At 40.6% G+C, this 26377-nt stretch overlaps 1 protein-coding gene and 1 pseudogene across 1 annotated transcript; one reads left to right on the plus strand and one right to left on the minus strand.

Moving 5' to 3' along the window:
• Positions 1–1699: 1699 nt before the first annotated feature.
• Positions 1700–24291, minus strand: LOC137826165 (chloroplast envelope quinone oxidoreductase homolog; annotated as a pseudogene).
• Positions 11022–11953, plus strand: LOC137827162 (uncharacterized). The gene is made up of 3 exons (XM_068633383.1): positions 11022–11277; positions 11362–11687; positions 11769–11953. The coding sequence occupies exons 1-2, from the start codon at positions 11071–11073 to the stop codon at positions 11644–11646; spliced, it is 492 nt and encodes a 163-aa protein (XP_068489484.1). The 5' UTR covers positions 11022–11070; the 3' UTR covers positions 11647–11687; positions 11769–11953.
• Positions 24292–26377: the final 2086 nt, after the last annotated feature.

Below are 26377 nucleotides of genomic sequence, written 5' to 3' on the forward strand. Positions count from 1 at the left end.
TGTGTTCTTGAGGGGATCAAGATCAGCAATCTTGGTGTAGGTGTGTTGACCAAGGAGAGTGTGTTTCTTGAGGTGTTCAAGGTCATTCTCTTGGTTGTTGTGTAAGTGATCAAGGTGTGGTTGCTTAGTGGATTTCCTCAGGGTTTCTGAGAAGACTGGATGTAGCTCTGGGTTTGGAGTGAACCAGTATAAACAACTTTGTACAATCTCTCTATCTCTAACTCTTTAAATTCAGTTTTATTTGTTCTTTGCTGGTATAAACAACCGATTGTTTTTCTGGTACTGCAGCTTTTGCTAGCTGTTTTGGTGAACTGAATTTCTGAATCAATTGTTTCCTGAGATAAATTGATGTGAATGTAACTACAAGAACACATGATTCTTGACATTCTTAGGAACAACTTGAGCTGGATTTGAAAGGCACTTTACTTTAGAGTTGGATCAATGTTCTAAATTCAAGAACTCACCAAAACTAAGCACCAACCAAGACTCATATTGAAGTCCATGTATTGTAAAATTGAATCAAAACAAAAGGAAAGAAGAACAAGAATTAAAACTGGACAGAATTTAAATGATAGTTACTGAACCAAAACAGAATTAAGAACACAATGCTGGAAACACAAAAATAAACGGTAGAAAAAGAAGTAAACTCTAGGAATCAAAACTACCGAATGGAAAATTGAAGAAAAGGGAAGAAGAACACTTATAGAATAAGATGCTTGCTGGATTTTGAGAATTGGAAGAAGCCATTCACGCCACTTGGAACCTTGAACCAAGATAAGTGATGGAGTGCCACCACTTGAAGCTCACCATAGCTCACAAGATAAGGCAAAGAAGAGGAAGACTCAAAACTCACAAATTCTCTCCAAAATTGAGTATAGTCTCTCTACTATAAAATTCCAATCTGAATTGTACAAGCTAAGCACCTTTATTTATAGCCTAGAGGTGCTGAAAATGCAAGCTAAATGGCACACAAATGCAATGAAATTCGGTTTGGCACCCCCTAGGCTCCTATATACACTCCCCCCTAGACTCCCTTACTACTTACACCTTTTTATTACATTCACACCCCTATTCTACAAAAGAAATAAGAAGAGCCATTTCATTATACTCTTGCCCCAAAGCTCTTGCCATGCTCCTAGTAATTCGTTGGGCTTGGGCCCCTTGTTGGGCTTGGACCCCTTGATGGGCTTGGGCCCCTTGTTGGGCTTGGGCTTCATGGCCTAGAGCATCCTCTACTTGGTTTCCATCATAAATTCATTCTTGTTTTAAAAGTTTACGAAAATCCTTTTTAAACAATTCACCCCCCTCTAGTTTAAAGCCATCTATTCTAACACCAAGGAGAAAGGTACGTCATTTATTACTATGCACCTACCTGAATACTGATCACCCGTTTTACTGACTTGAGCGTCGGAGTGCCTTCCGCAGGTACCCCCCATTCGGTGTTCGCCCGAGACCGAGAGCCGAAGGAGACGAAGACTTCAATAGTTCTCTAGGTCCCATCTCCCTAGCAGGAACAATTAAGCACAAAGACGAGAAGGACCTCAGTCCAGCACCCAGCAACCTGCCCGGTCGAAGGAAGGAGACGAAAACTTCAATAGTTGTCTAGGTCCCATCTTCCTAGCAGGAACAGAAGTCATGTCGGACATCGTGATTTGATGGTCCTTAACACTAAAGATTTAATTTATAAAATGACTATTAATAATGAAAATATGAATATTAATTATTTGAAAAATATTGAATTCAACGTGACAATTTTTAACAACAATCTTTCACTCATTCATGTCATACCAAAGTAAAACTGAAAGGTATTCCTGAATCAATCCACATAATGCAATGTACACTCTTATGCACATCTAGAACTCAATAATTATCTTCCCAGTAGCATGACCATCAATACTCTTGGCCCAAGCATCTTCAGCCTTGGTTAGAGGATATTTGGAATCTACAACGGTTTTAAGTTTTCCTTCCTTGACTAAATCGATAAGATATTGAAGGTCCTCACCCTTGGGAAATAAAAACAATGGCACAAGTTGGTTTCTAGAGAAGGTAAGCTTCTTCAGAGCAAATGTTAACATTGAAGCAGGGGTTGGAGTTATGTCCACAACCTTTCCATTCAAGGTTAAGTTAGGCTCAAAGGTGGACCGTGGAAAGCCCACTGCACAATGAATCACAGGCGTATTTCTTACCAGAGGGACTCTTCAAAGCAGCACCATCTGGGGTTTATAGTCAATTACCTCATCAGCCCCTAAGCTTTTGACCAATTCAATGTTGCGAGCTCCACATGTTGCTGTCACGTGAGTGTTTCCTAGCTTTGCCAGTTGGATGGCATAGTGACCTACACCACCTGATGCAGCAGTAATCAAAATGTTCTTCCGTTCACCACTCCCATCAAGTTTGATCCCTATGGTTTTGGTGATTGCCTGGAGAGCTGTCAAACCTGCTACAGGTAAACCAGCAGATTCTGATGCTGAGTTTTCTGATGGTCTTGATGCAGTTATGCTTTCCTTAGCAACAGCATACTCAGCCAGTCCTCCGCCACTCTAGCATGATCAATTTGCATGATTTATAACACATGTCTTTTCTTTCATGAAGCTGCTTGACACTGGTAAATTCTATCATACGTTATCAAATCAAATGCAGGAATCAGATACCTTCATTAAAATAAAAATGTATGTGTTTTTGTCTCCTGATTATAGTTTAATATCGGACAGTGAGTATAGATATAAATTGAAATAACTTTTGCAACAAGTCAAATGTTTTCTGTTACAAAAAAGCCAGAATTCTACTTGCACGGTATGATGATATATAACTTTTGACAAACACCTCCATCAAGTACTTGTGTAATAAAGAGGAAGATCTAAGATTTCATGGGATATCTCTTTTTAAAGTCTTCAAAGTAGTTATCAACTGCTAGGAGAAATTAAACCCTAGTAGTATTCTTTTGAAATGGACAGGGGCTACAATATAATAATGCTTGTGATGACTTACGAAGGGGCTGACAAGGGCTACAACTTTGTCTCCAGGTTTGAACTTTTGTACACCCTTACCGACCTCTATGACCTCTCCTGTTATATCACTACCTACATAATGTAGTAACTTCAACGTAATAATTGCATAAGGAGATAGAATACATGAGACAAAGTAAAACTGTAAATGATTTGGTAAGCTCAAGTTGTAAACCATATTTAATCATCGGAATACTGAAATATCAAGTTCAACGTGTAATGTGTAATTAAAGAAAACCAGATTCATGTGTTGTGCTATTGATTCCTCATCTTTGATATGAACAGTAATCACAAAATGATAGCTATCTAAATCTAAATAGATAATAAAGCCTACTAGTAGCACAAGTAAATGCTTCAATATAGCTGTCATACATTGGAATAACTAGTAATGGACTATGAGATTGAAAAAAAACAATTGGCATGTAATATAGACAGTATTTAAGAGAACATAATATCATCAGATACAGTTCCTCATAAAAAGAGATAGATATTAATCAAATTCTTGTCAAAGATAGTTGCTAGAAAGTATGAATGTAAGGACTTGGCTTAGATTTCCTTAAGGTAGTGTTTGGATTGGGGGTTGGCACTCTAGCGAAGATGGATGGGAGTGTGCCACCCCCGTTTGCTTCAGTGGGCGCAGGAGAATGAGGGTGCGGGTGAAGAGAAATTGGTAGCTTTTTTTTGTTCATTGAAGAGAAAGGAGAGAAAGTAAGGTAGAAAGCCACGTAGGACGGTGTCAATGACAATACTACCCATGCTTTTTCACTCTCTTTTTCCCTCTGAAGTACACTGTGGCTACCCATTGCATCACGACAAAAATGGCACAGCAAGCATGAGATTCCATGCTTTTATACTTTGCATTGCGCTGAAATATGTGCTTGTAGAGGGTCGTGAGTAAGCACAGAGATGGTTCACTGAGTTTTGTTGTTCATCTATGAGCTGAGGTAAGAGTTTCAATTTATTTCGTTCCATTCATAATCGATTATGCTATTTAAAATAGTTCATAATTGATTATGCTTAATACATAATCGATTATCTGAAATTTTTTTGGCAACTTAATCGATTATGTGGACTATGTTTTTGTGCTGATAATCGATTATCCTAGAACATAATCAATTATGTTGTGTTTTGAACTGTGGCTATAATCGATTATGCATCTTAAATGTGTGGGTAATCGATTATGTGTTGTTTTAAACGGACCTCATAATCGGTTGTGTTCATGTTTTTATTGGATTTTTTATTTTGTGATTTTTGTTTTAATTTTTTAATACATTTTTTTCAAACACAGTTTGATATTGTTGAGAGTTGATTTCTGTTGTGATTTTATTTTGCTCTCTTGAGGTATGTGTGATGTTTTTAAATTGTGTTGGATGTTTATTGTTTTTGGAATTTAATTTTTTTAAATTATTGTAAAGTAGATATTGATGTTAATTAGTTTGTAATTTTAAATGTGAATGTTTAGGAGAAATAAAATAGTTATGATACTAAATTAATTATTGTCTTTAAGTTGATTATTTATTTTTGTATTGTTATGTAAAAAAATTGTAATGTTTTGAATATTTGTTTTGTGTCATGAATTGAAATTATAGGTGTGAATCTGTTTTGTTTAAATTTTTTTATTAAATTATAGTTAAGATTTTTTAATTTTCGTAAATGAATAAATTTTTTTATATCAAATTAAAAAATTTACAGAATAGAAATATTTATTTTAAATTATTATTTTTACAGAATGAGAATTATTATTTTTACAGAATGAAAATATAAATTTCTAATGTTATGGTTTTAATATTTTTACCTTTTACAAAGACATACGTTAATGTTATGAAATTTATATAATTTATTTTTCAATTTTAAATTATTTTTTAAGTTATAATTGAAACTTATAATTATTTTAATTATCAAAATTATGTACAAAATTAATAATTATTTTTTGATTATTTTTTTACATAAATGGACAAAAGTATATTTTATTATTATATATAACATAATGTAATAGAAATTAAATAATATAATATTAATTATTTTAATTAACTTAAATGTTTTTTAAATTAATTAATATTTTATTTTTCTATTTATTTATATACAAGGATAAATTTGTAATCTTATAATTTACACTATTCAAAATATATTAAAATATTCTCACAATTATCACATCATTCACGTTTTTTAATAAATTTTCTTCACACATCCACTCTAACATTTCCCAATCCAAACACCCTCAACTTTCTCCACACTTTCTTCCACTTTCTTTACATTTTCACTCCTCACACCCTCAACTTTCCACTCCCGCTCGACCTCTAATCCAAGTGAGAACATGTCTTCGTGCTTGAATCTAAAATACTAAAATGTATGATAAAGATGAATACCTAAACAAGAGAGAGGGGAAAGGAGAGATACCAGGTATATATGGGAACTTGCAGGGAAAAAGTGGCCACAATATGCCTTTCTGTACTTTCCAATCAACTGGATTTAGACTAGCTGCTTCCAACTTAATCAAAACCTCACCTTTACTGGGAGTCGGCAAGGGAACTTCAACATGCTGAAATAGGTATAAAAAATTATGAAAAGCATTCTTAATCTAGCTAAACTTTTTTATGTTATTGGTGCTTTCTAAACACATAAATTCAAATATCATGCATTTCCTACATCATATTGAACTTTTTCTCAGGTAACAAAGCACATACAGATAAGTCCTTAGAATGTAAGTTAAAGATAAATCCACAGGGAAAGAATCTAATGGCCGAGGGGCAAGGTGAAAATGCCGGTGGAGATTTATCTGATTTGGTAGTTGATGTCATGTCAAAACAATTTCCATATCCTCAATAAAAGATGGTAGTTTACTAAAGAGAGGAAAAGGGTACAAGTCCCTTTCCTTCTAAATAAGTCACCTGAACATATTGCATTTGATGACACTAGTACAAAATATAAAAATAACGACCCTTTATTTAGTGCGGCTTTGCGCTTAAACGTATTTGTAAAAAACGCAGTGGCATTTTTTAAATTAAATTGATTTACAAATGCGATTTTTAATATGACCGCATTTGTAAATCAATGTGTAATGATTTACAAATGCGTTCTTTACTATGATCGCATTTGTAAATCATTACACATTGATTTACAAATGCGGTCATATTAAAGACCGCATTTATAAATCAATTGATTTACAAATGCGGTTTTACTCTACAACCGCATTTGTAAATCAATTTTACCCTAAAAATTTGAAGCGCGCCACTAGTTTCAGACTTTCACTTTCCTCTTCTCCGCTCTTCGTTTCAACGTTCTTGCACTCAGTTTCAGTTTCTTCTCTCTGCATTTTGTAAGTTTCAGTTTCATTCATTCGTTTTCGTTTTCGTTTTCGCATCATTCATTATTCACTTCGTTGGCATTGGCATTTTCGTTTCCTAACTTCGTTGGCATTGGCATTTTCGTTTCCTAACTTCGTTTGTGGCATTTAGGTTACTATTCCATTGGTGTTCACTGGTTTTTTCCTGCTCCGCCACCGCCACAGCTTCCGCCGCCGCCTTCGCCTTTGTCTTATGCCTCTGCCACTCCGATCACCATCAAGCTTGTTCACGACGGAAAGGTTGGTTTTGTATTTAATATTTATTTAATATTTTGAATTTATATTTAATATTTTGAATTTTTATTTAATATTTTGAATTTATATTTTTCTGTATTATAATATATATTTAATTAATAACTAATACAACTTGAAATTTATAACTAATAACTAATAATTTATATATTGTGTGTATTTTGAATTTTTGTTTATTATAATTTATATATAATTTAATAAATTAGTTACGGAAACAACTAATTTATATATTATTATATATAAATTTGTATTATATAATTTGTATTTTCTTAAATTTATATTATATATTTAGTTAGTTGTTAATTACATTTTAATAAAAGTTTTATGTTATGTTAGTTATTGTTACTTTTAGAATAGAATTATCGTGTTTGGATTGAGTCCGGGGGTGTTTGACCCTCAGCAAATGTGTGAGATAGAATACTAATTATTAGAAAATCCTAACTATTTCAGAATATATAATGGATCGAGGTTGGATTAATGTTGTTCGTATAAGTGATGAGTACGAAAGGGGAGTAGAGGAATTTATACGATTTGCGCAGCGTAACGCGATTATTAGTGGTCATGATGGAGCAAAGATCAGGTGTCCGTGCGTTAACTGTTTGAATGGAAGGATATTGGATGTGAATATCATGAGGGAACACCTGCTATGTGATGGGTTTCTTCGATCTTATACAACTTGGACATGGCATGGTGAATTATTAAATTTACCACGTGTTTCCGTAACTAAAGAATATGTGGGTTCTACCATGGATGAAGCAGTACACGATGATGGAGATGATGATCGATTGGAGGACATGATTCGTGATGTGGGAGCTGAGTGTTTTGCAAAAGCGCATGGATATGGAAGTATGTCAAAAGATGCAGAGACTCCTTTGTATCCTGGATCAACTAACTTCACACGGTTGTCGGCGGTGTTAAGATTGATGAATTTGAAGGCAATAAACAGATGGACTGATAAAAGCTTCACGGAATTGCTCCAGCTGTTGAAGGATATGCTTCCAGAGGGAAATAGTCTACCTAATCGTAATTACGAGGCCAAAAAGATTCTTTGTCCAATGGGTATGGAGTACAAAAAGATACATGCATGTCCTAATGATTGTATATTATACCGGAAAGATTTTGAATTGTTGAAAAGTTGTCCGAGGTGTGGTTTATCACGTTATAAGTTGAAACAAAAAGATGATGATTCTATTGATGAAATGGAAAAGCATGGACCCCCAATGAAGGTTATGTGGTATCTTCCCATCATTCCAAGGATGAAGCGTTTGTTTGCAAACCCAGACGATGCTAAGAATCTTAGATGGCATGCAGATGAGAGGAAATGCGATGGCATGTACCGACATCCAGTTGATTCTATTCAATGGAAGAAATTTGATGATGACTTTCCAGAGTTTGGTAAAGAATCAAGAAATATCCGACTTGGTTTAGCTACAGACGGAATGAATCTGTTTGGTAATATGAGTACAAATCACAGCTCATGGCCTGTATTACTAGTTATTTACAACTTACCTCCTGGATTGTGCATGAAGCAAAAATACATGATGTTGTCTATGATGATATCCGGTCTGAAACAACCAGGGAATGATATTGATGTTTATCTAAGTCCCCTAATTGAAGATTTGAAGTTAATGTGGGACCAGGGTGTTGAAGTATTTGATGGATTTGCTAATGAAACTTTCAAGCTTCATGCCATGTTATTTTGCACCATCAATGACTTTCCGGCATATGGTAACTTATCAGGTTATAGTGTTAAGGGTCACAAAGCGTGTCCAATATGCGAAGAAGACACTGCTTCTCAACAATTGAAACATGGAAGGAAAACAGTATATCTTCGGCATCGGAGGTTTCTTAGAAGTCATCATCCTTACCGGAGGTTGAAGAAAGCCTTTAATGGACACCAAGAGGGTAGTGGTCCACCAACTCCATTAACCGGTGTTGAGGTTTACGAAAAGGTAAATAACATAGACCACACCTTCGGTAAGTAAAAAAAAAAGTCATCTGTGACAAATATTTGGAAGAAGAAATCAATCTTCTTTGATCTTCCGTACTGGTCGAGGTTAGAAGTCAAACATTGTATAGATGTAATGCATGTTGAGAAGAATGTGTGTGATAGCTTAATTGGTACACTTCTTAACATTAACGGGAAGACGAAGGATGGTCTAAATGCTCGTTTAGATTTGATTGAGATGAACATACGCGACGAGTTGGCACCCATAGAAATGGGTAAGCGTACATATTTGCCCCCAGCCTGTTACACAATGTCAAAAGATGAAAAAATTAGTTTTTGTCAATGTCTAAAAGGTGTGAAAGTGCCACAAGGACATTCCTCAAATGTGAAGAGCCTAGTGTCAATGCAAGATTTGAAGTTAATTGGGTTGAAGTCTCATGATTGTCACATCTTGATGCAACAGTTGTTGCCGGTAGCTATCCGTGGGATTTTACCAAAAAATGTTAGACATACCATAACCCGTTTGTGCTCATTCTTCTCTTCCATTTGTTGTAAAGTCATTGATCCCTCAAAACTAGATGAACCTCGAAATGAAATTGTTGTTATCTTGTGTGAATTGGAGATGTTTTTTCCTCCGTCTTTTTTTGACATCATGGTTCATCTAGTTGTGCATCTGGTAAGAGAGGTTAGATTGTGTGGACCAGTGTACTTAAGATGGATGTATCCTGTTGAGCGGTATATGAAAATTTTGAAAGGTTATGTGAAAAATCATTATCGTCCAGAGGCTTCAATGATTGAAAGGTACATAGCTGAAGAAAGTATTGAATTTTGTTCAGAGTACATGACAAAAGCAAATCCAATAGGTGTTCCAGCTAATTCATGGCACCACAGGCGTTCTACAAGTAAATGTTTACGTGGTGTGAATATTGTAAGCAAATCTCGATCAGAAGTCTTGCAAGCACATTTGTACATATTGAATAACACAGATGAAGTTCTACCTTACATAGAAGCTCATAAAGCCATTGTGAAGGCAAATAACCCAAGACAAGCAGAGAAATGGGTCTTGATGGAACATAATAGAACTTTCATGCCTTGGTTTAAAGACGAGGTGTTCAAGGATTCAACGGTATCAGAGACCTTGACCTGGTTGGCTGCTGGATTGAAGTTTGATGTCATCTCATGTACAGCGTACGAAGTGAATAATTGTATATTTTACACGAAGTCCATGGATGAAAATAGTACAGTTCAAAATTCTGGTGTTACTCTTGAAGCCGAGTCAATGCAGTTTTCGACTTCGAAAGATACAAATCCAGTACTTGGATCAATGGCATACTATGGGTTTATAAAAGAGATATGGGAGATTGACTACACTAAGTTTTCCGTTCCAGTTTTCAAGTGTAAATGGGTTGACAATAAAAGTGGGGTTAAAATTGATGATTCAGGATTCACACTAGTGGACTTTCGAAAGATAGGGTATCGAGATGAGCCATTTATAATGGTTCAACAAGCATCTCAAGTTTTCTACGTGAAAGATCCTACGTCAGAACATTGGTATGTCGTTTTACACGGCAAAAAACAAGGGGAGACCATAGATGATATTGAAAATGGTGACCCCTGTTCATTCACACCAAAGATAATTAATAAAGATGACGATGTAGTTGATGATGTACATGCAACTCGTAAAGACCACAGTGAAGGAATTTACATATGAACTTTCAACCCCCATGCAACCTATAAATAAGCATTTTTTATTTACATTTTTATGTATTATTTTGATAAGATTTTAATTCGATGCAGATTAACTAATGTAATTGTTACCTAATTTTTTTAACAGAGACATGGATGACGATCAGACCCCACTCAAACCTCGATCCGGAAGAGGCAGCAGAGGACCTACTAGATTGAAGCGTCTCGCATTGAGACGTGCTACTGGTGAGAAGACACGTGTTGACATTGACGTCAACAATGGAGTGGCTTTTGGTCCTAAGGCAGATGAGTTTAAGAGCTATCTTGGAGTTGTTTCTCGTGAGAGGCTCTCCATTCTGATTAAATCATGGGATGAGGTGTCAGAGGTCGACCGTAACATGATCTGGGAGGATGTTCTAGTAAGTTTTACATTTTGATATAATGCTTTTTAATATTCATTGATTAATTTTAATTTGCTGATGTTATTTTGCAGGCAAACTTTGAAATTCCTGATGTGGAACCGCTTCGATCAAAGATTATATCCAATATCGGACTCAAATTTCGTACCTTTAAGTCAAGACTGACTTCCAGATACATTTTTGGCGACCTTAAAGACGAAAATCCATGTTTAAAGTACAAACATATTGATGAAGAGATATGGCGTCTTTTTAGAGAAAGCCGTGGAAATGAGGCTTGGATGGTAAGTGAAGTAACTTTTTTGTTTATAAGACATTAATAAGTTTATCTTATTTACTTCAATTTGTTTCTTTCAATTATGACAGGATCGTCGGAAGAAAGCTCAAGAGATAGCTTTGAAGAATCTTACCCCGCACGTTATGTCTCGTTCGGGGTATCAAAACATTGAGCAAACACTGATGGTGGAAAAGGAGAAATCTCAACAGGGGACGTTGTCTGGGAATGCGGAAACAGGGGTCACTTCTCCTCCATCACCACCTTTTCGCCATGTAAAATGGAAGAGGGCCCGAATTAAAAAGTCGGGTGCACCAAGTTCTGAGCAATCCGGGGTTATCATCGAAAAAATTGTAAGTTATTTTTGTTATTTTCATTTATTTTAAAGCATTAATTATATTAATGATTGAAAATATGATTTTTGTGTACTCTTGCAGGATTCCTTGAAATCCGACGGTAAATTTGTTGCTGAAGGTCGTCACGATATCCTGGTTGAAGCAATTGGACGACCTGAGCACTCTGGTCGTGTTCGTGCAGCGGGACAAGGGGTCGGAATTAAACTATATTTTGGAGTTTCAGAACGACAGTCATCCTCCTCCTCCAAAGAGAACGAAACTCAAATGAAGACTAAGATACGTGAAGAATTAATGGAGGAGATGAGAAAGAATACTGATTTGATGCGGCTAGAGATGAGTGTGGCTATTACATTATGCAATGGATGATTACCATTATAAGACTAGGTGTTAAAACTGGTTGGAAAGAGGTACTATATATGTTAAATCATTTTTATAATTCTTGAACATATATATATCTAAAACTAATTTATGTCAACTTTGCAATGCAGTTATTCACAGAAGAAACACCAATGAATGAGGAAGACATTTCATATGTTAGAGATTCTTGGTCCACATATTTCATAAATTTTTATAACTCTAGCATAGGTAAACAATAGTGGTTTTATTATATGTAATTTGATTACTTGTAAATGTACATTTTGATGATTTCAATTGATTACTATATTTCTGTATTTGTCTGGCTGGGTTTGATCTTATGCAGGTTATTAAATTATATGGTTTATGCACAATACAAACTGCACTTAAAAAAAAAAACACTATTTACAAATGCGGTCATTTACCAAGACCGCATTTGTAAATGTGATTTATGAATGCGGTTTTTACCAAGACCGCATTCGTAAATCCTAAACCCCCTAACCCTCATCCCTCATTCAGAATAATATACAAATGCGGTTATTTTAAGTAACCGCATTTGTAAATCTAATTTATAAATGCGATTCTATGACTGCATTTGTATATGCCCGATTTACGAATGCGTGCTGATCAAATGCGGTTCTATGACAGCATTTGTAAATTTAAAATAGCCGCATTTGTTTTACATTTCTGCACTAGTGTGAATTAGTAGATATCAGAAAATGAATTTAAATCTAACTTGTCCCAATAAAATTGGCTTTTTGTAAGTAAGGATAGTCTCTGCTTATAAACTGTAGATTGATCTCAACTTTAATTCATGTGAAATCACCGAGAATAAAAACAGACGAAAACATGCTTGTTCAAGGAACATCATATAATCTAGCAAATTTTGATGACCACGTATGTAATCTAAGGACAAACAATATTTTAGATGAAATCAAATTTTGGTTAGGAGAATACATTCTTATTAGATTTTGTACTGATTAGTCCTCGATCATCGACTCCAGTGACAGACTTCAAACATCGCATACCTGTGCCTGATAGTAAAGATGGAGCACGTAAGGTGGGCCCCAGACACACACATATCAGGGTGTTGGTCAGTCTTCGAACATCGGTACCATAGACATCGACGTCAAGAATCGACATCGGACCTCGCCAACAGAAAGAGAGATCGGACGTCGGTGGTCTGAACAGCTATATTGGGCCACGTAAGGTGGGCCCCAGAATTATACTAGTTACCAGTTAAGACATCAGATATGAGAGGAAGCCCTAAGACACGAGGGATCCATGTAGGTGGTGTGTATAGCGCATTCAGGCGCAGCATGAGTAAATAGTCCTTGGAGACACTAAGGCCCGTTAGGGTTAGGGTTTCCAAGGGAAGTTGCATGCATGGCACGTGAATACTTAGGACACCCACAAAACAGATGGCCCTAGAAATTTGGTGCATAAGTTGGTACCCAGGCGGCCATTTTGTTAGTCGTTGCACTCCAGTTAATGGAAGTTCCATGTGCCAGATTACGCTAAGATTGTGTAATAGCGACGCAGGGACATTCTCCAAGGAACCCTAGACACGGGTAACAGAATAGAGGCAAACCCTAGTTTCAACCTATATAAAGGGGACTAAGAACCCTAGCAAGGTACATAGTTTCTAAGACTGAAACTACTTTATACACTCATTGTTTCTTGGCATTCCAGTTAATGGAAGTTCCATGTGCCAGATTACGCTAAGATTGTGTAATAGCGGCGCAGGGATATTTTCCAAGGAACCCTAGACACGAATAACATAACAAAGGTAAACCCTAGTTTCAACCTATATAAAGGGGACTAAGAACCCTAGCAAGGTACACAGTTTCTAAGACTAAAACTACTTTATACACTCATTGTTTCTTTGCTCTAATACTGACTTGAGCATCGGAGTGCAAATGGCCGTCAAGGCGTCCTTTGTCTTTGCAGGTGAGAGATTCTTCAACAAAGGAAGTTCGATTCTCAGGCGAAGATAGGAGGGCCAGAGATTGTCATTCGAGTCAATCGGCGAGCGAGTCAACCGGCGGGAACATTTGACAAGGTCCCACTCACAATCGTGATAGAAGAGTTTACCAACGATATGAGGAGTACGAGGCAAGGATCTGTTGCACCCCCGGGTGCTGCGCCCTCTGGAGGGGACAATGTCATCATGCAACAACTCATGGAAACCATGCGCGCCCTCCAAGAGGTGGTAGTAGTTGACATTGTCGCATCACAGGCAAACAACGAAGAGCTGCGTAGAACCTATGAGGAACTGCGCAGGAATTTGCAGCAGGCAGGGGAGTGCACGGTGTATGAGTGTGCCCCACCAATACCACCTAGGGCACGCCCCATGCCGTTCTCTCAGGCGATTATGGATACTGCGTTACCAACCACGTCTCTAGGCTTGAAAGTCACCTTCACGAGTGTAGAGGACCCGGAGGCTCACCTTACAGTGTTCCACACCCAAATGATGCTTACAGGAGGATTTGACGTTGTGTACTGCAAGTTGCTGATGAACACATTGGCAGACGTAGTGTTGGAGTTGTTTTTTAGTCTCCCTCACGGCCACATCACTACCTTCGACCAGTTCGCAATGTTGTTCAGAGAACAGTACCTTATCAACGGGGCTCCCCCTCGAATCTCTTATGATGTCTTTGAGATAAAGCAGTACCAGGGAGAGTCCTTGAAAGAGTTCTTGAACAGGTTTGGAGTCCAGTTGGTGAGGCTAAAACCCACAGATGAGCCCATGACGGTGCACGCCTTCACCAAGGAAATGCTACCAGGGCCCTTCAGTGAATCACTACTCAGGTTTTACCCAAAGACGTTCTGCGAGATCATGCGTCGGGCATTGGCGCACATTGCCGCGGAGGATCGAGTCACAGAGAAATGTGGCTTTGTCGATCCTGTCCGACCTCGAGCAGCAGGTCGACCTCAACCCTTGAGGGTGCACGAGGCGACAACAGAGAAGAAAGGCTCGGGGAAGCAGCAACCTTACGAGAAGCCCCAGATCGGAGCACGCACGCGGAGAGACCCGCCCCCCAAGCACAATTTTTGCGTAGAGCTTAAGGAGTTGATCGTTATTCCTAACATAGCGGCAAGATTGAAGATGCCCCCGAAGACATACAAAAAGATGGGGCCCAACAAGAATGCTTGGTGTGAATTCCACCAAGCATATGGCCACCCCATACGCAACTGCTTGGCCCTGGGATACCAATTGGACGAGCTAGTGAAAAGCGGCTTCTTGAAGGACTACCTCCAGGAGCCGCAGGAGGATCAGGCGTTAGTGGCCGCAGGAATAGATCAGGGGCACGAGGTCCCCATTCATGGTGAGATCAACACCATCTCTGGAGGGTTCTCAGAAGGAGGATGCACTGCCTCCCAGCGAAAGAAGTACGCGCGAGAAGTGATGGCAGTAGAGGTGCAGGAAACAGATAATACTCCCGATGTCGACCTCGTCTTCACCAAGGCCGATCGCCAGGACGTCATCCCACATGACAACGACCCGGTGGTGATTTCGGTAATAACGGCAGGGAGGAGGGTGCATCGCGTCCTCGTGGACCTAGGAAATTCAATCGATGTGATGTTCTGGTCAACCTTCAACAAGTTACAATTGTCTCCGGACCAGATGAGGCCTTATACCGGTTGCTTGTATGGTTTCGCTGGAGACCAAGTGGAGGTGCGTGGACACATAGCGCTGAGGACGACCTTCACGGATGGCACAACCTCGCGTACTGCAAACATCAGGTACCTCGTTGTTAACACTCTGTCAACCTATAATATACTTTTGGGCAGACCCGCTTTGAACAGGATTGGAGTGGTGGCCTCTACGACGCACATGAAGATGAAGTTGCCTTCCCTCGAGGGTACGGCGATCACCATCAAGTCTAATCAGAAAGAGGCTAAGAAGTGTTTCTAGAATAGCCTCAAGACAAAGAGAGGGGTGTTCATTGTTACCACTCAGCCTCTGAGAGAAGAAGAGGTCACCCGCGCTGAGATCACCCGGGAGAGACGGCCTAAACCTGCCGAAGATGTGTTAGAGAGGGAGATCGGTGGGAAGATGTTCAAGCTTGATAAATCCCAGGGCCAAGAGACACAGGATCAGATCGCCGAAGTCATAGCCCAACACCTTGATGCTTTTGCATGGTCTGCCTCAGATATGCCTGGCATAGATCCTAACTTCCTGTGTCATCGTCTCACCATGGACCCCCAGGTATGACCTTTTTGCTAGAGAAGACGAAAGTTCAACGATGAGAGGCGTCAGGTCATTAGAGAATAGATAGAGAAATTGTTAAGGGCTGGCCACATCAGGGAGATTCAGTACCCTGAGTGGCTGGCGAATGTGGTGTTAGTGAAGAAAGCCAGTGGTAAATGGAGGATGTGTGTCGAATTCACAGACCTCAACAAGGCTTGTCTGAAGGACGCCTACCCGCTGCCCAGCATTGACGCTTTGGTGGACAGCGCGTCCGGTTGCAGACTATTCAGCTTCCTGGATGCTATTTCTGGTTACAACCAGATCATGATGCACCCCAGGGACGAGTGCAAGACAGCGTTCATGACAGAGTTGTCTTGTTATTGTTATAAGGTGATGCCCTTTGGACTTAAGAATGTAGGGGCGACTTACCAAAGGCTGATGGACAGAGTGTTAGCGCCCATGTTAGGGCGGAATGTCCAAGCATATGTGGATGACATGGTGGTCACCTCCCAGCAGAGGGAACAACATGTAGTAGACCTAGAAAAGCTATTCACCACAATAGCCAAGTAAAGGTTAAAGCTGAACTCAAAGAAGTGTGTTCAAGGTAGAGGCAGGCAAGTTCATGGGGTTCCTACTCACTGAATGTGGGATAAAGGTGAATCTTGAGAAGTGCGTTGCGATAATAGCAATGAGGAGCCCGATCTCAGTTAAGCGGGTGCAGCAGTTGACAGGGCGCATGGCCAATCTGTCCAGATTCGTATCGACAGGAGGAGATAAGGGTCATCCATATTTCCAGTGCCTAAAGAGAAATAGCAGGTTCGTATGGACCAGAGAGTGCAAAGAGGCGTTCTTAAAGCTTAAGGAGTACCTGACTAATCCACCAGTGTTGTGCAAGCCACAGTTGAGTACTCCACTTCATCTATATTTCGCGGTTACAGAAAGGGAGATCAGTTCGGTCCTGATGCAAGAGCAGGACCAGGTGCAGAAGCCAATTTACTTTGTCAGCAAAGTGTTGCAGGGGGCAGAGGTAAGATACCAGGCCATAGAAAAAGCAGTCCTGACAGTAGTGTTCTCAGCACGAAGACTTCGCCACTACTTCCAGAGCTTCACCGTAATAGTGATGACAGACCTTCCCATTCGCAAGGTCTTACAGAAACCGGATGTGACAGGAAGGATGGTGCGATGGGCAGTAGAGCTATCACAGTTTGATGTACAGTATGAGCCCAGAGGCCCTATTAAAGGCTAAGTTTATGTTGACTTCGTGGTAGAGCTCTCCTCGGTAGCCACACACCAAGAAGGAGCAGGTTTCAGATGGATACTCTCTGTAGACGGTTCCTCCAACCAACAGGGTAGTGGGGTTGGTGTTATCTTGGAAGGGCCAAATGGGTTGCTAATTAAGCAGGCCCTGCGATTCGCTTTCAAGGCCAGTAACAACCAGGCAGAGTATGAGGCCCTGATCGTTGGAATTTTGTTGGCTAAGGAGATGGGTGCGAAAGGTTTGCTGGTGAAGAGTGACTCCTTGTTAGTCACAGGGCAAGTCACGGGAGTACGTCCACGTTCTGAGGGAAACGTTTGAGGTGTTCGAGTTAGTCCATGTACCCAGAGAACAGAATGTCCGAGCTGACTTGCTAGCAAAGCTCGCCAGTTCAGGCAAGGGAGCAGACAGAGGACCATCATTCAGGAGACCCTAAAAACACCTCGAACTACCACCGATAATACGGTAGAAGTTCAGCAAATCGACACTTCGAAAGGGGTGAGGAGGAGTCATCAGTCATTGACGCAGGAGACGTTAAAAACGCCCAAAATAAGTGTGTACCCAGTTGCTGGGGAAAGGTCTTCGCAGGTTTGCCTAGTTGAAGCAGGAGAAACTTGGATGACACCCTACAAACGCTACTTGGTTGATGGGGTACTCCCGCTAGAACCTACGGAGTCGAGAAAAATCAAGAAAAATTCAAGCAAGTACACCTTGATCGATGGAAAGTTGTTCAGGCATGGGTTCACCCACCCTATCCTAGTGTGTGTAAGTGGTGACCAATGCACGCGCATTATGGCAGAACTTCATGAAAGGATATGCGGAAGCCACATCGACGGTCGATCTCTCTCATCAAAGGTCATTCGTGCATGATATTATTGGCCAACCATGAAGGGATATTGCACGGAGTATGCACAGCGGTGCAAGCAGTGCCAGCAACACGCTGACTGGCACAAGGCACCTCCAGAAGAGCTTAGGTCGATCTATAGCCCATGGTCGTTTCATACTTGGAGAATCAACATTCTGGGGCCTTTCCCTTTAGCAGTGCGGCAGATGAACTACCTCGTGGTTACCATAGAATACTTCACAAAGTGGATAAAGGTTGAGCCAGTAGCGCAAATCACAGCCCATAAGATCCAACACTTTGTGTGGAAGAACATAGTGTGCTGCTTTGGAATCCCAAAACGATTGGTGTCTGATAATTGTACCTAGTTTGCGAGCCAACAGTTGGGCAAACTATGTACGAAGATGGGAATAAAACAGGTGTTCGCATCTGTCGAACACCCCCAGACGAACGAGCAGGTTGAGTCTGCCAACCGAGTTCTGCTCAAAGGCCTGAAGAGAAGGCTAGACAAAGCCAAAGGGACTTGGGCAGAAGAAGTTCCTAGAATTGTGTTGGCTTACCACAAGTCCACAACCAGAGAAACACTCTTTAGCTTGGTGTACGAATCAGACGCAATGATTCCAGTAGAAATCCAAGAGAACTCGCCACGCTTCCAAAACTTCGTGTTCAAAGAGTCCAATGAAGAGAGAAAGGTGATTCTGGACCTACTGGACAAAGTAAGGGAGGAAGCAAGGATCAAGACTGAAGCCTTGAAGAGAAGGGTGGAGTCCAAGTACAACTCCAAGATGAGACCTTGGCAATTTCAGGTCGCCAACCTGGTGATGCGGAAGGCCCACCCATACCAGCTAGAGAATAAGTTGTCCCCCAAGTGGATTGGTCCTTTCAGAGTGACAGAGGCCCTTGGGAATGGAGCATACAGGCTCGAGACATTAGAAGTTGGAGCGATCCCTCGTACGTGGAACGCGGCCAACCTTAAGTTTTATTTCAGTTAAGTTGTTTGCATTGTACATAGTTTAGGGGACACTCTTTTTCCCTTATAAGGGTTTTTTAATGAGGTCACCCAATAAAATTTTAATTATTCAGTGAAAAGAATATATCTCCAAGCAATTTTGTACAGTGCAGTTACGAACCGTTCATTTGGGGTTAGAAGTCTCAAGATGGGGATAGGATGGTTCGCAGAGAACACCTCCCCCCTTGGTGAAACATACCGTGTGGTTCGTTAGTTAAAACTGGTCCCTTGACTTCATACAGCAAGGTTGCGGTTAGTTATTACAAACTTGTCCCTTGACTTCATACAACAAGGTTGTGATTAGTTATTAAGACCTATCCCTTGACTTCGTACAACAAGGATGAGGTCAGTTATTAAAAACATGTTCCTTGACTTCGTACAGCAAGGATGAGGTCAGTTACGAGCCGTTCACTTGGGTTAGAAGCCTCGAGGTTGGGAGAAGATGATTCATAGAGAACATCTCCCCCTCGAGTGAGAATGCCAAGGATGAGCAGTATGGTTCACCAATAAATCCTCCCTTGCCTCATGGGCGAGGACGAGGTCAGTTAAGAACCATTCACCTGGGTTAGAGATCTCAAGGATGGGAGAGGATGGTTCGCAGAAAACACCTCCCTCTTGAGTAAGGACACCAAGGTCGAACAACATGGTTCAACAGTTAAATCATCTCTTGCCCACCTAAAGCAAGGTCGAGGTCAGAAAGCCAACCTCTCCCTTGTTTGTAAGTCAAGGTAGAGGACAGCTTGGTTCACCAGTATCACTAGTAAGACATTTCCTTCGTCCTTAAAGGCAAGGGTAGAATTTTCAGGAAGGCCTTTCCCTTATCTTGCAAGACGAAGATCATAAACAACGAGTGAGGATTGTCCTTATCCTCGTGCAACAAAGGCGAGGTCGGTTAAGGGTGCGTGCACACATCACTAGTACCTTAAAGACGATAAAGGTTGTGAGAAGTTAAAGCAAGTGGAATGAAGCGCGCTACCTAAGAGGTAAACCTATGTCCAAGGGCGTTGTTAGTCAAAGTTAATACAAGTAAAGAAGCTAACAACCAAGACAGAGCAGAATAAAGAAAGGAAGATGTTCATAAATATATATGTACAAGATACAAATTGTTCATCAAAAAGTTTGTTACAATACAAAAGAAGCTACTCCCTGGGCACAAGCTGCCAATCAACGACCCACTTCGTCTTATCTCAGGATGCACGCAGGCAACTTGAGCCATGGCATCTTGAAACCCTGCGCCATAACCATCGGTGACGTCGTTGGTGAGCTCTTCTTCTGTTTGCTTGAAGAATTCGATCTTCTGGGCAAGCTCTCCCTCCACCTGGCCCAGTTGGACCTCGCGCTGGGTGGCCCTCTCCTCCAACTTGGCCATCTTGGCCTGCGCCTCCTCTACCTTCTCTTCCAGATCAATCACTTTGTTGCGGAGAGGTTGGATCTTCGACTTAGATTGAAGGGCATCCTGAGACTTCTCGAAGAGAAGCCTCTTGGTTTCCTTCTCGAATTGTAGAAGGTTTGACAGCTCATGGTTCAAGGCAGCTTCGCGATTGGAGGAGACCTTGGCCTGGAGAGCCTTAGTTTCATGGTTCTTCCCTTAGTTTCGCTATCTCAACCTGTGATTCTCATGCCTTACTCAGAGCGAGGTTGGACGCCATAAGGAACTCCCCAAAGCATTGAGCCACGCGGTCCTGGAGGAGGTCCTCACCCAGGCTCTCCACCACCTTTTTATTTTGAAAACACTTAAGGGCTTGTTGGAGAATGGCTGGGAGCTCGAATGCAGGAGGCGCTTGGTGAACTTCAGGAGCATTCTCCCCCCACCCCCCCACCCCCTCCCCCGCCTTCATGCACGATAAGGTCGTGAAGGGAGGAGACGCTGGGAGGGTTGTCCCTGAAGGATGGCGCGTGGCCATCAGAAGCAGAGTGCGACGACGCTTCGACATTGCCCACCCTTTGTCTCTTAAAGACAAGGCCCGAGGAGGTATCCTCGTCTTCTGTGCCAGCGGCCACCACCACCCCCTTTAGCCTATTGTCAACGGGGGTTGTTTCAGATGAGTTTGAAGCAGAGGTAGCAGAGGGAGGAGGGTTTGCAGGGGTTGAAGTGCCCACGCCGGCAGCAGCAGCCCTGCGCTTGGAAAGCAACTCGGTCAGTTTCTTCTTCTTCTCCTCGTTAAGGGTCATGTCTACATAGAAACAACAAAGGATAAGAAACTAAACAACGTGCAATTGGCAGCAAATGTGAAGCAAAAATAAGAAAGGTACCAATATAGCTCTTGAGAGCCTTGGCACAGAACTCGAGTTTGATCAGCATAGTAGTGTCAAACACAACTCCCAAGCTCGAGAGAAGCTGGCACATCTCACGATCAGGAGGAGTCAAGTCCTCAAGGCTTATAGGTTTCTTGACTCCCGGTTTCTCCACCAGTAAAGCGGGAAGTCATCCAGTAGGGTGGGGTCGTGGATGCTACAGCATATCTTCAAGAACTTCTTCTTGAAGCCCTTATAAGATTGTTGAAAGAGAGTCAGGAGGACTCTCCCCGCCACTCCGTTGAAGCTTAACTATAGTTTCTTCCCCGGATTCTTCATCTCAAAGAAGTAGAGGAAGACGTCCATGGAGGGTGGGTGGCCAAGATGGTCGCAGAGGATTGCGAAGGTCCGCACAAAGGCCCAACTGTTAGGGTGCAGTTGGGCAGGGGCCACATTGAGCTCTGTGAGGAGAACGCGCTCGAACCGCAAGAAGGGGAGGTGGAGTCTTAGCCACTTGAAAATGGTGGTGTGCATAAAAAAGAAAGGTTCTTTAAGATCCGCGCGATCGTCAGCGCACACGGAAACACCCTCCTAACAAGGCAGAACCTTCAGGTACACGTCGAGTTCCTTCCCGAAGGCATGGAACTTGTCGTGAGAATCGCCCTGTTTGTACGTATCGATGTCTTTAAAGGATTCCATTTGGGAAGTCTCGGCCAGAAGGTCCTCTGGTGCCCAGTGGTAGAGGGTTTTGTAGTTAAAAGAAGGTGGAGGGTTTGGTGTGGTTTTTGTTATGGCCATCTCGAGAAGAAAGCTAAAAAGAGATAAAGGAAGGAAGAAAACGAGGGTTTAGAAGAAAATGATGGCGCGACCCATGAAACCCAGAAAAGCAGAGAGCAAAGAAAAGAACAGAGAAAACATAAAACGCGGAAAACATAAACAGTCCCAGAACAGTTATAGCATGTTATGAGCAGCGGAATCATAAAATAAGAACAAACAATTTTGATCAAGTAGGATTTGAAGGTATGAGTTTTGAAGAGGAAGAGAGCGTTTCGAGCAAGAGAAATGATTTGCTTAAGTGAAAGTAATGGAACAGTGAAGAGAGCGTAAGGGTTTAAAGGTTTAAACAGAATACGAAGAAGCACAAGCGCCAACAAGTGATAGTCGTTGATCTTGCCACGTGTACGCTGATTTAAAAATTATGGTGAGACGTCACTTCGGTGTACTGTTCACATCCTGTCACCCAGTGTCACGTAGGTCGCCTTGGGCGATCACTTAGTCTCTTCTTTGAACAAGTTACATCTCGAGACTAGGGGGCTTGTGTGCCGACCAGTCCTCGGTCATCGACTCCAGTGACATACCTCAGACATTGTACACTGGTGCCTGATAGTAAAGATGAGCCACGTAAGGTGGGCCCCAGAAACACATATCAGGGTGTTGGTTAGTCTTCGGACATCGGTACCATAGACATCGACGTCAGGAATCGACATTAGACCTCGCCAACAGAGGGAGAGATCAGACGTCGATGGTCTGAATAGCTATATTGGGCCACGTAAGGTGGGCCCCAGAATTATACTAGTTACCAGTTAAGACATCAGATATGAGAGGAAGCCCTAAGACACGAGGGATCCATGCAGGTGGTGTGTATAGCGCATTCAGGCGTGACACGAGTAAATAGTCTTTGGAGACGCTAAGGCCCGTTAGGGTTAAGGTTTCCAAGGGAAGTTGCATGCATGACACGTGAATACTTAGGACACCCACAGAATAGATGGCCCTAGAGATTTGGTGCACAAGTTGGTACCCAGGTGGCCATTATGTTAGTCGTTGCACTCTAGTAAAGGGAAGTTCCATGTGCCAAATTACGCTAAGATTGTGTAATAGCGGCGCAAGGACATTCTCCAAGGAACCCTAGACACGGGTAACAGAACATAGGTAAACCCTAGTTTCAACCTATATAAAGGAGACTAAGAACCCTAGCAAGGTACACAGTTTCTAAGACTGAAACTACTTTATACACTCATTGTTTATTTGCCCTAATACTGACTTGAGTGTCGGAGTGCAAACGGCCGTCAAGGCGCCCTTTGTCTTTACAGGTGAGAGATTCTTCAACTAAGGAAGTTCGATTCTCAGACAGAGATAAGAGAGTCAGAGACTGTCGTTCGAATCAACCGGCGAGCGGGTCAACTGGCGGGAAGAGATTTCCTTAGACTCCATGTGTCATAGTTTGGTCCATGATTATGAAATTGTTCACCCTCTCTCACACACACATCTACTCTGGTGTCTTTATAAGAATTATTACTCTTTTGACTATCTAATAATTCACCTAAGTCATTACTGAGAGACACGCTCGGTACAAAACGCAAATTATATGTCTCAATCTCAACAACTGGGAAATTAAAATTGACAGAGAGTGATGCTCTTATTATAAAGAGCTTAATACCAAACCAAATAACCAAATCCTCTTTTAACTATCTGCTATTAACACCACTCACATCCAGTAACACTAGAGTCAGAACTCACAATCACAAACCTTTTTTTCAAAACCTTCAGGTTTATTAATTGAAACCAACCCGAATATCAAAGAAATAAGAGTAAATTACTAATACCCTACGAGGTTTCATCAAATTTACCTGACACCCCTCTCATTTTTATCATTAAGTTAATTCTTTGATTGTTTAAAATATTACACTGACACCGACACCGACACCCCATCTCACCAAAAAAGCACAGTAGAGTGTACTGGTTGCTTTAAAAAAATGTAATCTATAATATCAAGAAACATCAATGTCAATGGTGAGTGTTGTAATTTGCTCAAAAGATAATGCAACACTCAGTTTAAAACAAAAGAAGTGTTCAAGCATTGGAACACTTGTTGGACTAATAATCAACCAATACAATGTTCAGAGCAACAGAATGCAACAACATGGCAATCGGAGAGAGAGTTGAAAGAAAACCCTTAAGGCAGAAGGTCCTCCACCGTAGCTGTTGTACTGAACCGCATGCATGAGCTTTCCCATATCCACAGTTGAGAAGAAGGAAGAAGGGTGTGGAGTGTGTAAGTGTGTAAGTGTGAAGTAGAAAGGAAAGAGGGAGTAGGAGAAAGGAAAAGAAATATGCAAAAGGGTAACGCGTGGATAGGAAAAAGACAAGTGGTCGCATCGCATCCATCCCTGTCTTTTTGCTTTGTCGCATAGGTTTTACCATGATTAAGGAAATTGCATTTGTAATTTAGTTTTTCGCAAATCTACTTTGTGTCTACCCAAGTGTCTCTCTTTCTCCTACATTCCAATGTACTTGGATTACTGCAAGCAACGATAGAGTCAGAAAATTTTCGTAGATCAGATTTTCTACAAAATTATACTGAGAAGTTACGGTTTAATTAAGATTAAAAATGTTAGATTAATGAAATTGTATAAGAGAAATACGATTTTAAAATGTTAATCAAAGGGAATAGTATGGCTTCAATACGGTTTTAAAATGTTATGGCTGAAACTCAATGGTTTTTTTTTAAAAAAAAGTTATTTTTTAGTCTTTTCTTAAATCATGTAATAATTTAAGAAATATTTAGTTGTATCGTTTTAATTGAAAAGAGTGTATGAAGATTAATAATGATGGTAAAACATTACATCTAATATGCTAAAAAAAACTGGAAACCTTAACGAAAAACATAAAAAACATAAAACTGAGAATGTTAAGAAAAAATCGTAAACCTTAACTAGAAACCTTGAAACAAAATCTAAAACATAAGAAGTAAATGCTGAAATTCTAACTCGTAACATTAAAGTAAAGTGTAAACCTTCATCGAAAACCTTAATAAAAAAATCTTAAGTTTCTCAGATTTTAGGGTTTATGCTTATCATTCTGAATTTTAGGTTTTCAATTAAAGTTTACGATGAAGGTTTGAGTTTTATGGTTACAAACTACAATTTGAGCATTTACTCTGAATTTGAAGTTTTAAATAAAGATTTGTAATTAAGGTTTATGTTTTGAGATGAGTAGGTATGAGAGAAAAGTGTGGGATGTGTGTGAAAAAGCAAAAGCGAGTAAGGAGGGTACGGGATGATTTGTGTGGCAGTGAATGCGTGGAAACACAGGCTGTCATGCTTGAGGAGGGCTTGGACGTCACCTAGGAAGAGAGACAGGGTGTAAAAGGTAAATCTATAGGTGTGCAGAGTAAACATGAGGCCTTTTTCTTTGTTTTGTTTCGATCCTTTCTTTTAGTTTTTCTTTTAAAAGCTTGGACAGATTCTACCTGCACCATACCATTTTTTACCCACAACCAACAGCATTATGTGAAATGTTTTGTTTGTCCTTATCATATTTTACCTACACCCAACAGCACTATGTGAAATGTCATGCGTGTCCTTAATGAGTTATGTGAAATGTCTATTGTATCCTTAACGAAATAAAAGTTAGGTTTCCACTACAAACATCCCCTACATCCAATCATAAGCACCCAACATTCACTGATTACCTAAGGTACGACTGCATCCAACACACACCACTGAGTTCCTAAGGCACAACGATAGAAAGGAGGAGAAGAGTTGTCGTTCACAAAGGAGGAGAAAAGTTGTGGTTGTGGAAACTAATATGCAGTGCAGTAAGTTTTAGCACATTCTATGACTTCCAGATATATATATCCGGAAGTGTTTTTTCTCTTCTAAACGTGCATATCCGGGACGGTACCGAATGCTTATAATCGGAAGGTTATATAGTTAAGTTTTTGCCTCCAAATTAGATATCCTTAGGCATTCAATTTCGGATAACGATGTCCATAGTCAAAGAGTACAATTCTGGATAACAATATATGTAGGCAAACATGACACTTCTGGATACCAATATCCATAGACAAAGCTAACACTTCTGGATGCCAATATCCATAGGCAAATATGTGACTTCTGGATATTAACATTTCTTCTCATCAGTTGCCCTAGGTCAGACCTTGGAGTTGCCCTAGGTCAGACCTTGAAGTTGCCCTAGGTCAGACCTTGGTGGTGGACTTCGGGTTGACTTCTCTCATTTGTTGTTGGTGCCTTTGGATACTAATAATTCACAATGAGAGAAGCTTCACCTATTGATTACACTCCGAAAATCAAGTAAGTGAGAGCATATAAATATAAAAAACTATATGCAAAATAACTGTATGAGTGCAATCTTTCCAAATTTGGAAAGAGCAAATGTTGCACTTTGATATTACATCCCATGTGAATC

This window comes from Phaseolus vulgaris, chromosome 8, assembly GCF_000499845.2.
Source record: "Phaseolus vulgaris cultivar G19833 chromosome 8, P. vulgaris v2.0, whole genome shotgun sequence".
Lineage (NCBI taxonomy): Eukaryota > Viridiplantae > Streptophyta > Magnoliopsida > Fabales > Fabaceae > Phaseolus > Phaseolus vulgaris.

What these genes read in the sequence shown, in the direction of transcription:
- LOC137827162 (XM_068633383.1), top strand. Translation starts at nt 11,071, where the DNA reads ATGTCTCGTTCGGGGTATCAAAACATTGAGCAAACACTGATGGTGGAA. An exon ending in GGGTTATCATCGAAAAAATT is followed by an intron (nt 11,278 to 11,361) that starts GTAAGTTATTTT and finishes GTACTCTTGCAG; the next exon opens with GATTCCTTGAAATCCGACGG.